Source organism: Haliotis asinina, chromosome 5 (assembly GCF_037392515.1).
Source record: "Haliotis asinina isolate JCU_RB_2024 chromosome 5, JCU_Hal_asi_v2, whole genome shotgun sequence".
Classification (NCBI taxonomy): Eukaryota; Metazoa; Mollusca; class Gastropoda; order Lepetellida; family Haliotidae; genus Haliotis; species Haliotis asinina.
Window position 1 is genome coordinate 33,091,803 of NC_090284.1, and position 12,473 is coordinate 33,104,275.

General features: G+C 41.1%; 1 protein-coding gene across 5 annotated transcripts in view; it reads left to right on the forward strand.

Moving 5' to 3' along the window:
• Positions 1-342: 342 nt before the first annotated feature.
• Positions 343-12,473, forward strand: part of LOC137283766 (nucleolin-like) — a 123,758-nt gene continuing 111,627 nt past the window's right edge. For 2 of the 5 annotated variants that reach the window (XM_067815444.1, XM_067815446.1), the window contains exon 1: positions 373-490. In XM_067815444.1, coding sequence (XP_067671545.1) covers positions 452-490 — 39 coding nt within the window. In that variant the 5' untranslated portion in view covers positions 373-451. Of the gene's footprint in view, positions 491-12,473 lie in introns of all 5 variants that reach the window. The other 3 variants (XM_067815443.1, XM_067815445.1, XM_067815447.1) reach the window with 3 other exon arrangements.

The following is a 12,473-nucleotide window of genomic DNA, read 5'->3' on the forward strand; positions in this document are numbered from 1 at the left end:
TATGTTACACTGGCAGTCATTGCATTTGATACGAAAAAGCGACATTGTTGTGATCTTTAATCTTCAACTCTACTACTGCTTTATCCCTCTGATAAGGGTTCACTGCACGGCACGTCTTCCACGGCCGAATATAAAGCTGATTACAAAATGCCATTTAGAAAGTGGTCAGATGCTTATATTTGGGATTACACCTTCTTAGTGAAGTACGAATTCTAGTACTTTTTTCCCTAGTACACTTATTAAATGGCATTGCGTAAGGATGGTTTCCGGCTGTCTGGGCGCGCGCCACGTGCGCAAAGATTGTGCAGAATGGTATACGAGACGGGGCCCAGCTAGCTCATTGTCTTCACACAGAGTTGAAATCATTCGCGCGAACCCAACCGGAAGTTGCCCAACACGTGTGGTAGTAACGGTGTGACACCAGCAGCGATCACCAATAAGGACAATTAGTATGGCGAGGGGCAAAGTAGGTATTCTTGCCAAGTCAAAGGTTAGTAAATTTATTTTTCTTGACCAGACAGTGTGATCAATTTGTGTCTATAAAATGTAAATTAAAACAGGTATGAAATACTCATATCCTGAAGAAATGAAGATTCGTTATGGATAACAACTTCTATATTACAAATGCGACGTTTCGGTTTGGATCCTTATACCGTTGTCAAGCAAGAGTGAAGTAATACAGCACAAAAAAGACTTATATACATCAGGGAGCCTATATAGAGGGGGAGAAGAAACTCCTCGAAAAGCCACTGAACCACAGGCACCCACCGCGGGTCCGAAAGATCGATAAACTAAGTCCCGGTTTACTATCCAACCTCCTTACTGTATAAACTATGAAGGTGCATCACCAAATCACGGCGACGTGATCGAAAACAGAACAATTTCGCACTCGTCATTGAATATATAGTATTTTAAAAGTCTCACTAGTATCAGAAGCTTCTGTCCACATATCTGATGTGTGTGGGAGGCATGTACTGTACATTGTACACAGGCCTTCCGAGGGGATGCACTTGTTGTTTTTTCTTAAATCGCCAAAGACCGAGTTGCTATAAAACTAGGTGGTCAAAACTAGGTCCGAGGATCAGATTGGCTGACACTATTGTGTACAAAACACACCCACCCACCTGAAGTGGCAGTTTGCATTTGTATACTTCTGGCACAGCAACTCGATCTTTGGCAATTCAATAACAAGAGTCATCAGAAGATGACATATCCCCCTGGCCCCCACATATTTGAAAGGACAAATCATCTGACAGTTACTTATTGTGTTTTTAGACCAAGTCTGAATTGTTCCCATGGAATTCATGAAAAGTATATATGCCATATCTGTAATCTGAAAAAGTCACCATTTCAAGATTTGTCTCATATATCTGCCAAGGTCTTTTGAAAGATATCACTATGGTTTTCGAGTTGTGCTCCAGAAACGAAGTCAGCAGCATGTTCATGGAACCGAGAAAATAATACATCATAAAAACCTGTAAATGGCAAAAGGCACCACCCCAGCTAGCACGCGACGGTCCCACAACATTATGTTTACGTCAGGGTTTGGTTACGTCGGGAAATGACGTAACTAGGACGTTATTAGAACGTCCTAGGATAACGTCATATCACAACCTTACCACAACGTTACACATTACTTTCTCGCCACGTCCTTGCAACATATTTTTCATACTTTGGTGTAACGTACTTGTAACGTTGTCAGGACGTTCGTTTCATATATTTTGTTTATTTGACCTGTTAGAAGGTGTTTGTATTTGCAGTTGACCATCTAATTATTTATCAAGACGATATTGAATCTAGAACAACTTTTGAATAAGTTTGTTTTGTTTGCTTTGTTAAATGCGTTCAACTGAAGCAAATATATAACTTCACGTTTGAAGGTTATAAGAATGTCATTTACAGACGTTGTCACAACGTTACGGTTTACGTAACCAGGACGTCCTAACAGCGTGTATTTCAGACCAAGGTGCAACGTTCGTATAACGTTGTGAGGACGTTCTGTCCACGGCTTGCCAGCACTGACACATTGGAACATCGTTACATCTTATTCTCCTCATTCCGGAGCTTACTTGATGGAATATCATATTTAACAGGATCGAAGCATGTGATATTTTCTATTTAAATTACCATATAGATCTATCTCTTCAGTATATAATGAAGTTTATTCATTGTATTTACCTTATTTTTGTTGCATACAATTTATTATTATATTATACACTTATTGTTGTGCTCTTGACTTCACTCATTTCAGGGAAGTTATGAAACATGTTTCCTTCTAGATCTTTTAACCCACAAGATTCAGATTGAGGCACATCACACATGACTTCTTCATGTGACGTCATTGCCTGTGCGAGCACTTTCCCGCTCGCTGACATCACACTTCTCGCGCGGCTGCCACGTCTACGTGTACAGGGTTCTGTGTCTGTTCCTCACTTTCAAAACGGGCTCATCGCCATAACAGTGAGTATTTTGTTTATTGTTTTGTTTAGATTAGTAAATTATATGTATTAATTCAGAATGTACTCATTAAGAATATGAAACTGACTCTTGATTAGATCTATTTACTTGTCCTACTTTTTACACATCCGAAATTTACAGCGTCATTTGATATATTTGATATATTTTTTGAAATGTAAAAATCGGATAATTACTCGGAGTTCTGAATTTCTAAATAACATATTAATGCTCACTGACATCAGTTTTGCATGAAATCACCAATGATAATTCTGAAACTTTGCCGATGAACCTAGAATTGGCTGGGATGTTTTCGAAAGTACATGCTAACACTAAGTGCGTTTAAAAGTTCCGCCATTTTGGATGCTGAGTAGTGTTTACATACTATATCGTACATTGATTCAGGGTAAGTGATTTTATTCTTTGAGTGTTTCTGTTTGTTTGAATAATATTTACATAAATATAGTCATATTGAGTGTAGTATACCACATCTGAAACCGTTAGTTGTTACACAAGTGTTATTAAACGTAGGCATAACTGTCGCATGCTCCAAGGCGGTACTGAGGCCCATGGCTAGGTCCATGGATGTAATTCTATCCTTCAAAGAGGCAAGTCTAGATAAGAGGACATTTCTGCCTTGTGAAATACCATTCCCTTCCCTCAACTGAACCACGTGGTTATCTTTTTGAAATGAAAAAAATCCGATTTTACACCACGTAGCGTTTTCGGAAATTTTCAGACATCTAGCCATCTAATCATTGCTTACAATGGCTCAATACGATTTGAATATTCAGGGGAAGAGTATCGTAGCAGGAAATAGAAAATTAAAAATAGATACGATGCAATCATTTTATCATTCATAAAAAACTCTCGTGTCAGTGCAGCATGACACCATGACTGACGCAAAATCACGCAGAACGACAGCGGTAATTATTGGCATTTCTGGCTTCTTCCGTCATTTACAATGTAAACGATAAATACATATAAATACACAGAGAGTCAGAATAATTCTGATTACTTACATCTCACTTTCATGTACAAAACATCCCTAAATCAAGGAAACAGTGCACGCAAAATCCTGTGTACCCATGTCAGCGAGGCCGCTATTTTGAAAGAAATCGGCCCTCGATAGTGATGTCACACGTAAACATCGTTGCACATGTTAGGCAATTTCTTGGAGGTGAAACTCGGTTGAACAAGAGTAAACACAATGGCCATATCATTCCGACTGCACTTTCAGCATTGTGATTAGTATTTTTCGTTCAGATACTTTTTCATGAAACTAATTTCAGTATCTTCATATATACTTGTTCATCATCATCATATCATATGTGGATATAGGGTATGCGTTTTCATTCGTTGAAAGCTTTTGATTGTTTGAATATTTACACGGGAAATTGACTCAGTAGTGTACTATAGGATCTATCACAGTTTAAGCCTCTACACAACTGTTAGAGGATCACACGTAGCCATTACTGCAACATGTGGTTTAGTTCATGTGATGTACAATATTCAGTATGCTGTGACACATATTGCAGTTTCATATGAACAGGCTAATAAACAGCAATTTAATTCAAGGTTATAAGTAAAACTGATAATATTAATGAACATGATTTGTACATTTTCTGTGTAATTTTATAACCGTATGCAGACAACAACAAAAAAAACCTTGGCATTCAGGGTGTTAAAAATGTAACGGCATGTTCTGATCTTGTGCTTTTGAATAATATTTAGTCTTAAAGCTAAACCATTCTTTTTTCAGATGCACGCTGCCGCTGGGAAAGATGAGGAAGTGCAAGTCTAGAATGAAACGTTTCTTAGCAATGTATTATACTGGAATAAATGGTTCAGTGTAAACAAAAGAAGAATCTCTGTTATTTGTTACCAGGGCTCAAAGTGGACAGTTTCGAAAAATCCAAACCACACATTTATAATTGCCGAAATGAGTTTTCGAACTGTTGATCACTTTACCTTTTTTCAGCATTCGTAATTTAAATCTAACAAAAACAATGGAAACTATGACTTTTAGCCCTGGATAGTGTTACAATCATGGTGACAACAACCAAGAAACCTAATACAAATATTTTTTGGATTGTATGAACGTAGAAAGTAACGTTGTGACAACGTTATGTTTATAACATCACGGGGACGTTATTTTTGGGTCGTATGAACGTAGAAAATAATGTTGTGAGGACGTGTTTTCGACTCTACAAAAAAGACGTAAGTGGGACGTTATATGCTTACGTTCTGTGGACGTAAACGTAACGTTGAGACAACGTCCTCAACGTACTTTTGTTAGCTGGGACTCTGCTACCAAGTAACACTGACAGATATTAAGAAGTTTTTGAGTTCTGCTCCGGAAACAGAACACACCTCTCACTTTTGAGAGGAAGTCCGAAATGTTTCCATGGAAACCGATAAAATAGTAAATCACAAAAACCTGTAAGCAGCTAAAGGCACCACTTTCAGTTTCGATTGATATATCTACCAAGTTTTGAAGAAAAATATTGAACGGTTTTTGAGTTCTGCTCCAGAAACGAACTCATCCCTCTATTTTGAGACTAAGTCCGAAACGTTTCCATAGAAACAGAGAAAATAATAAATCAGAAAAGCATGTAACTACCAAAAGGCACCACTTTGGGTTCTGCCACACATATCTACTAAGTAACAATGACAGATATTAAGAAGATTTTGAGTTCTCCTCCAGAAACGAAACACACCTCTCACTTTTGAGACTAAGTCTGAAATGTTTCCATGGAAACCAAGAAAATAATAAATCACAAAAACCTGTTAATACCAAAAGGCACCACTATAGGTTCAGATTGATATATCTACCAAGTTTTGCAGAAAAACATTGAATGGTTTTTGAGTTCTGCTCCAGAAATGACGCTTATCCCTCCATTTTGAGACTGTGTCTGAAACGTTTCCATGGAAAATGAGAAAATAATAGATCACAAAATCCTGTAAATAGCAAAAGGCACCACCTTAGGTTCTGATTGATATATCTACCAAGTTTCGCAGAAGAATATAGAACGGATTTTGAGTTCTGCTCTGGAAACGAAGCCCACCCCACCATAACACCAAAATGTACCATGGAAAAACAAAAAAAATATAAATGCCAAAAATCAGAAAATAGCTAAAGGCACAACCATAGGCTGAGATTACTATATCTATAAAGTTTGGTCTAAACATATTGAACAGTTTCTGAGTTGTGCTCTGGAAACAAAATGATTACAGACGGACGGACGGACAGACGAGGCGTCGACTATATGCCTCCGCATTTCATGCCAGGGGATAAAAAACAAGTGCATCCCCTCGGAAGGCCTATGTACATGCCTCCCGTGATGCACCTTTATAGTTTCTATAGTAAGGGGGTTGGATAGTAAACAGGGACTTAGTTTATCGATCTTTCGGACCTGCGGTGCGCTGACGCCTGTGCGCTGAACGTATTACGTAACCAGTGTAGCCAATATGGTGGCAGCGTAGTATTTAAGATTGAGCCCGGTTTATTTTCAACAGCTGATTATGTTCGCTGAGTGTTGTAACAACTGAAATCCTACATGTAGAAGATAGGTTAACTATCTTATCACTTCAGTTGAAGTCAAATAATTGGTATTAGTGTCAATATTTGGACAGTAGATTTGTAGTTAAGTTTCAAGTCGGTATGTTATAGCTCACTGGCTTCTATTACCGCTTCTCTGCAAAGATAGACTAAATTGTGCTGATAAAAACTTCTTTCACACATTCGTCTAATTTTTAGAAGGAAAACATACCTTTAGTTGAAAGTTATTTGCAAGTAATACTGACAGTTTTATGACTTAAATAAGTGTTAGGGTGTAATTGAGGTGTGCGAAAAATATGACATTTCGCCCATCTGCCATTGAAATGCTACACGCCATAGTTTGAATGTTTCTAGTTATTTCTTCAAAAACATCTTTCACATACACCTGTAATTCATATGAGGGGAATATACTATGAGGTGAAATGTGTTTGCAAGTAATAGTGATAGTTTCATAATCTAAGAAAGAATGTTAGGGTGTATTTGAGATGTGTGAAAAATATGACGTATCGCCGATCTATTCTGAGCCGCCATTAAAATGCTATACACCATTGTTTGAGTATTCCTAGTTAATTCCTCAAAATCATCTTTCACATACACCTTTATTCATATGAAGGGAATATACTATCGGGTGAAATGTGTTTGCAAGTAATAGTGATAGTTTCATAATCTAAAAAATGAATGTTAGGGTGTATTTGAGGTGTGTGAAAAATGTGACATATCGCCAATCTGCTCTGATTCGCCGTTGAAACACTACACACCATTGTTTGAGTGTTTCTAGTTAATACTTCAAAAACATCTTTGACATACACCTTTAATTCATATGAAGGGAATATACTTTCAGGTGAAATGTGTTTGCAAGTAATAGTGACAGTTCCATAATCTAAAACAAAATGTTGGGGTGTATTTGAGGTGTGTGAAAAATATGACATATTGCTGCTCTGATCTCTTTAGCCGACATGCTTGAGGGTTATATAATTCCATAACTTTCTTTCTTGTTGATCTTATTATTTGACAAAACTGGAAAGGTGTTTAGAATGCTTTGTGACTGTTTTACACATTATTTTTGAGGGCAGTGTGACTGTGTCACGTAACATTTTGTTAATGTCCATTCCTTTCCCCACATGCAATAAGATATCTGAATTAATTATTAATGTCAACAAAAATGTCTTAAAGTAGATTTTTATCCCCCCCCCGGCATGTAATGCAGGGAGATATAGTCGACGCCTCGTCTGTTATCATTTTGTTTCCAGAGCAGAACTCAGAAATCGTTCAATACTTTTAGACCAAACTTTATAGATATAGTAATCTCAGCCTATGGTTGTGCCTTTTGCTATTTACAGATTTTTAGCATTTATATTTTTTTTGTTTTTCCATAGAACATTTTGGTGTTAGTCTTATGGTGGGGTGGGCGTCGTTTCCGGAGCAGAACTCAAAATCTGTTCAATATGTTTCTGCAAAACTTGGTAGATATATCAGCCAGAACCTGAAGTGGTGCCTTTTGCTATGTACAGGATTTTGTGATTTCTCTTTTTCCTTGGTCTCCATGGAAATGTTTTAGACCTAGTCTGAAAAGTGAGAGGTGTGTTTCGTTTCTGGAGCAGAACTCAAAAACTTCTTAATATCTGTAGTAGTATAGGGAATAGTGATTCTAAAACACTTTCAAGAAATGCCTCTACAAAGCCTTATTTAGTAAATAAGGCTTTGGTTGGGCCATTAGCTCTTGCTACTATTACCCCTACTACAAAATTACTGTGCCTTGGTAGGAGGTAATACTGTGCCGTACGGTACGATCAATAATTCTTCTCTTACAAATCCCCTACCCGGCCCATCCCTCAAGTAGTACAAGTTAGGTTCGTCGGCTTTCATATCCACTTTATCTATGTTGTAAGTTTTGACTGACCATATAGGATCGGTGGCTCGCTTACGGCTATCGCCCTCGTGTTCCCCCGGCTGGTATAGATACCTCACTAAGGCCCTATCTGGTATTTGTTTCTCCTTCCCACGCAATGGAGCGGCCGACTCTGCAACTATTGATTTTAATTTGATAGCGTCTGCCGGTTTCTTACCGGTGAGACGGGTGACTTCATGGTTGATTGCCGACACCACCTTGGGTAACCTCGTGACCCATTCAGTCGATCGTTTTCCAGGGGTGGCCATCTCCCTAGCATACTGATAGCCGAACAAGCGCTCAGCCAAAGTCCTATTAAATCTCTCAACTATGGCTTGGCTGCGATGGGCTCCGGCCGTGCCACGCCTGACCTTTGTATCGTGTTTGGCTAGCAGTTGTGACACGGCACCCATGAACTCCCGTCCGGGGTCAACTTGCAGCTCTGTTGGCCACGTCAGTGGGCTGCGTTTGTATATGCGTTCAAATCCTCTGGCTACCTGGGCCGAATCTTTCGTGGTCAAGGGTTCGGCTTCCTTGTAACGACTGGCTACGTCCACTACGGTTAAGGCATACTTGTACCTCTTGTCGTGGGGTAGGAACAGTAGGTCTGCCTGGTGAATGCTATTAGGTATGTTAATAACGAACCTCCTTCTAGGCACGTAGCGTGGTGCCGGCAAATAGATCTGCCACAGGGCTTGTTTTTCAAGCCACGCTTTGGCTTCCTCCGGGGGTACTCGCGCTATTTTAGCTAGCTTATCTACTGCGCTAGCTCCTTTCCAGTACCCACGCGGGCTGTAGTAAATAGCCTCAAATTTTTTCATGTCCATACGCGTATGTGTTTATACCATCAATAGCTATCCAACGTTTCGTGTCCATAGGCGATAGGGACGTCTTGTTTATAGTCAGTCCGTATATCTTATGCCCATCACTTCTAAGTGTGTTCATTTTATGTCTAAAGGTACGGGTCTTGAACAGGGCTTCCTTGAATCTGGCGTGTTTGATGTGTTGTTTCACCACATACTTCTTAACCCCCTTAGCCTTCCGGATCTCACTATTGTCGGCTTTCAGTATGGAGTACATCTTAGGTCTCAAACCTATGTACTCGGCTATGGGCGTGCCAGCACACTCGTCCTTCATCTTACCTAGGACCTTTTTATTTACCGTGCTGTGTAGGGTATGGGCCTTAGGGTAGTCGCTGGTGTCGTATAAATCGAGGTGTTTTTTCATGTCCTCGTACACGTCCTCGGTTCGAATCTCCATCAGCAGGGAATCCGTGTCAGTGTACAGCACTTCACACCTGTCGCCGTACTGTTTCTTGAGCTCGTTGTAGTAAAAGTCGTACATCAGGTGTTTGGATAAATCGAGGATGCTCATCCCCACGTAAACAGGCCGGTTGAATTTTATGTGGCTTTTCTTCATGTGTATGGCAACCAGGTTGTCTGTAAATATTTTATTACGGTTGAATGCCGGACTGGCTATCAATTTCCTGAGCTTGTCTTCCTCACTCGACCGAACCAGCTTCACGGTCACGCGTTTCCTCAGGTTCTCCATAGTCTTACCAAACACCGAGTTGTTCATGAGCTTGTAGAGATTTTTCTCAAAATCACTGGTTGCTTTTTTTCGTAGGTCTGTGTTCATTCTGATGTAGGGCTCCATCCATGGACTCTGGTCGAACATGAGCACCCTGTGTATTTTGGTCAGCCTCATACCCAACGACAGGTACAGCTGTAGGTTGCGATAGTGAACGATGTACTTGGTCTTATTCATTAAGTTAGGCACGAGTTTTTCAACGTCTGTCACACGCCCACCTGACAAGTTATGTTGGTACTCAGACATCCAGTCTGGGTTAACCCTCATACGTTCGGGGGCCAGGGGGTAGCTGTTGTGCGATGTGTGTAATTCCTTGGGATACTCTAAGTCAACTTCGAGGATATAACCTTTGTTCGAATCTGGTGCAACCTCCATAACATCAACATGGGGTACCCATTCGAATCCCCCTGTAGGTAGATACTGACTCATGGCCCAGCCGTACAGGTTGTTTGCGTCGAGGTAGAGAATGTGATTGGTTGGTTTGTTAGGATCGTAACCTTTCACGTATTGATTATTTGCTTTCGCGTATCGTTTGGATGCCATGGAAATCCCACCTCGCAAGCCTTTCTCAATGAATAGGTGCATGTCGTAATCTGTGAGCAATTCCAAATTAACTCCGGTCTTTTTAAGCAAGGCGTCCCACGACAGACCTGGGCTGGTGTAATACCATGCGGGGTCGAGTTTATACTGCTTTAAACAGGTCCGCCTGAACGTTTCAAACACGTCGGCTAACAGCAGTACATCTGTCCTCAAGTATAGGTCGTGATAATCACCCAGGTTCTTACAACCCAGTTTATTCCATACGTTAGTCGCGTGCGAGTAATCATCTCGTGAGACGGATGCCTCATTCAGCTTGCTATAAAAGCAGTCAATAGTGGGTAGTCTGGTCTCGGTGAACTTGGCCCAACTATCCATGTACTCATAGGGGTACACACCCTTCCTCATAAGCAGGGGTCTAGTCTCGGCGTCTGTGTATCGATCGGTGATAGGGAAGGTATTGTTGGCCTTGACCAGACTGTCGAGTGACGACAGGAGGAACTGAAACGAGTCAATGAACCTAAGTCCGTTTTTAAGCTGAAGGAGATGTATCTCTCCATGTTGTTGGGGATGCATGTTATATTACCATCGATTTTCGCGATGGCCTGCATGATCAAGTGTGAGTCGTACCCTCTCAAGTTGTGAAAGACAACGGGGATGTTTATTGTCTTAGGGTTGATTTTAAGCTTGAGGTTGCACGCGTTGTGAGCGGCGCCTCTATACTTACCAGTTATGTGACAGTGATCTCTCACCGAATCACCGTTAAGTGGTGAGTCGCACACGTGACAGTTAGTGCTACTAGCGTGAGCTAGCCTGTCGGCTCGGGTCATACGCATGGGAGCGATTCTATACAATGCATTCCTAATAATTTTTTCTTCCTCCTGCAAACACTTTAGAAACCTTTCAGCTGCGTCAGGGCCTCTATACACTACCGGAGCTTTAGTTTCCCCGTCACAACGGACGACAATATATCCAAAACCGCAGGCCTTATGTTCCTGGGTTTTGTGGGTGAAGCTACCCCCACTAGGGGGTGTGGGGGATTCCCCAACCACTAAGGCTTCGAAGTCGGCGTATATAATATAAGGCACAGACATTTGGTTCTTGTGGTTATTGAATTTTAGGATATTGTCACCTTCCTTAGGCATGTCGACTCGTATAGCCGTCTGCCCCACACCTTGGCAATCCTCCCGGTGGGATTCTAATAAATCAGCTCGTGTGAAGCCGTGTAGGCATCGCTCACAGAAGTGTTTTTTCCCTCTGTATGCCGATTGGTCACACAACAGCCTGCTAAAGTGTTTTATCCATGTGTAGTGATACTTGTCACCTTTCTGGATCATGAATATATTGATAACTTGGCGATCCTTCACCGGGCTGACCCTGTGTACTATTGTTGTGTTACCTTCGTGCCCAAAGACATTTATAGCCAGATTATTCTGTTTTTCTACTTTAGTGATCTGAGATATGGGGGTGGGTTCATCTATACCATCCCAGTTGAGCCCATCGTCCTGTGGATAATTAGAAGCCCTGTTCGGATTAGTGTCAGCTGGAAATAAAGCTGACCTGATAGCTAACCTCAGGCAATCGTTTCCTCTATTCTTAACGTTTACTATGGCTTGTTTGTTCTTATAGTAGGGGGGTAAGGCTAGGTATGACCCGCCTCTGAACGGCACGTAGTTAGCTATGTCTAGATAGACGTTATCGATTTTATCTACAGCCCACCCGGACCCCAAGTGTGTGTAGCGTTCTAGGGATTCTCGTATCTGCTGAAAACTTGTATCGATTGATGCGTCAATGGTCTCTGCATGTGTGACGACCTCTTGTTGACCTCGGAAGTAAGGCTGAACATACTCAGTGGTACTCCCAACCTGCTTATCGAGCGACATTTTCACTGTGATCTGAAACTTGATACTTCCTAGATTATTTAGTTCCTGGTTGACCTTATCAGCTATCAGAGGCTTGATATCTGTAATGTCTATGTTTCTATCAACGTGCATGCGCCAACCTCTCAAATAGTTACCTACAGCGCGCTCAGTGCGCACGAACTGTAGGTCAATAGCTCTATTCTGTCGTAATAATTCTAAAAGCTGTGGTTTTCTCATACGGGAATACCCGCCTAAACCCAAATCGTGTGCCTCGGCTTTCAGTTGTTTTACAGTGGGACGTGCTACGGGGGCATGTGATAACAATGCGGTTAACCCGGCTCTCCCCAGGTTTGAATAACCCGTGTGTCCAAGCTGTTTTGCTTGAGCTTTTAATTGTTTTACCGTAGGAGGGGCTTCTAAACCTAGTAATCTCAACAATGCTGACTTCCGCATTCTAGAATACCCGATAACACCTCTCTGTTTTGCGACCCTCTTGAGCTCGCTTACAGTAGACATCGTGTTTACACCTAAGAGAACTAATGTCTAATTGGTTCACAGTAAGGGGAGGTAACTCTTAAGT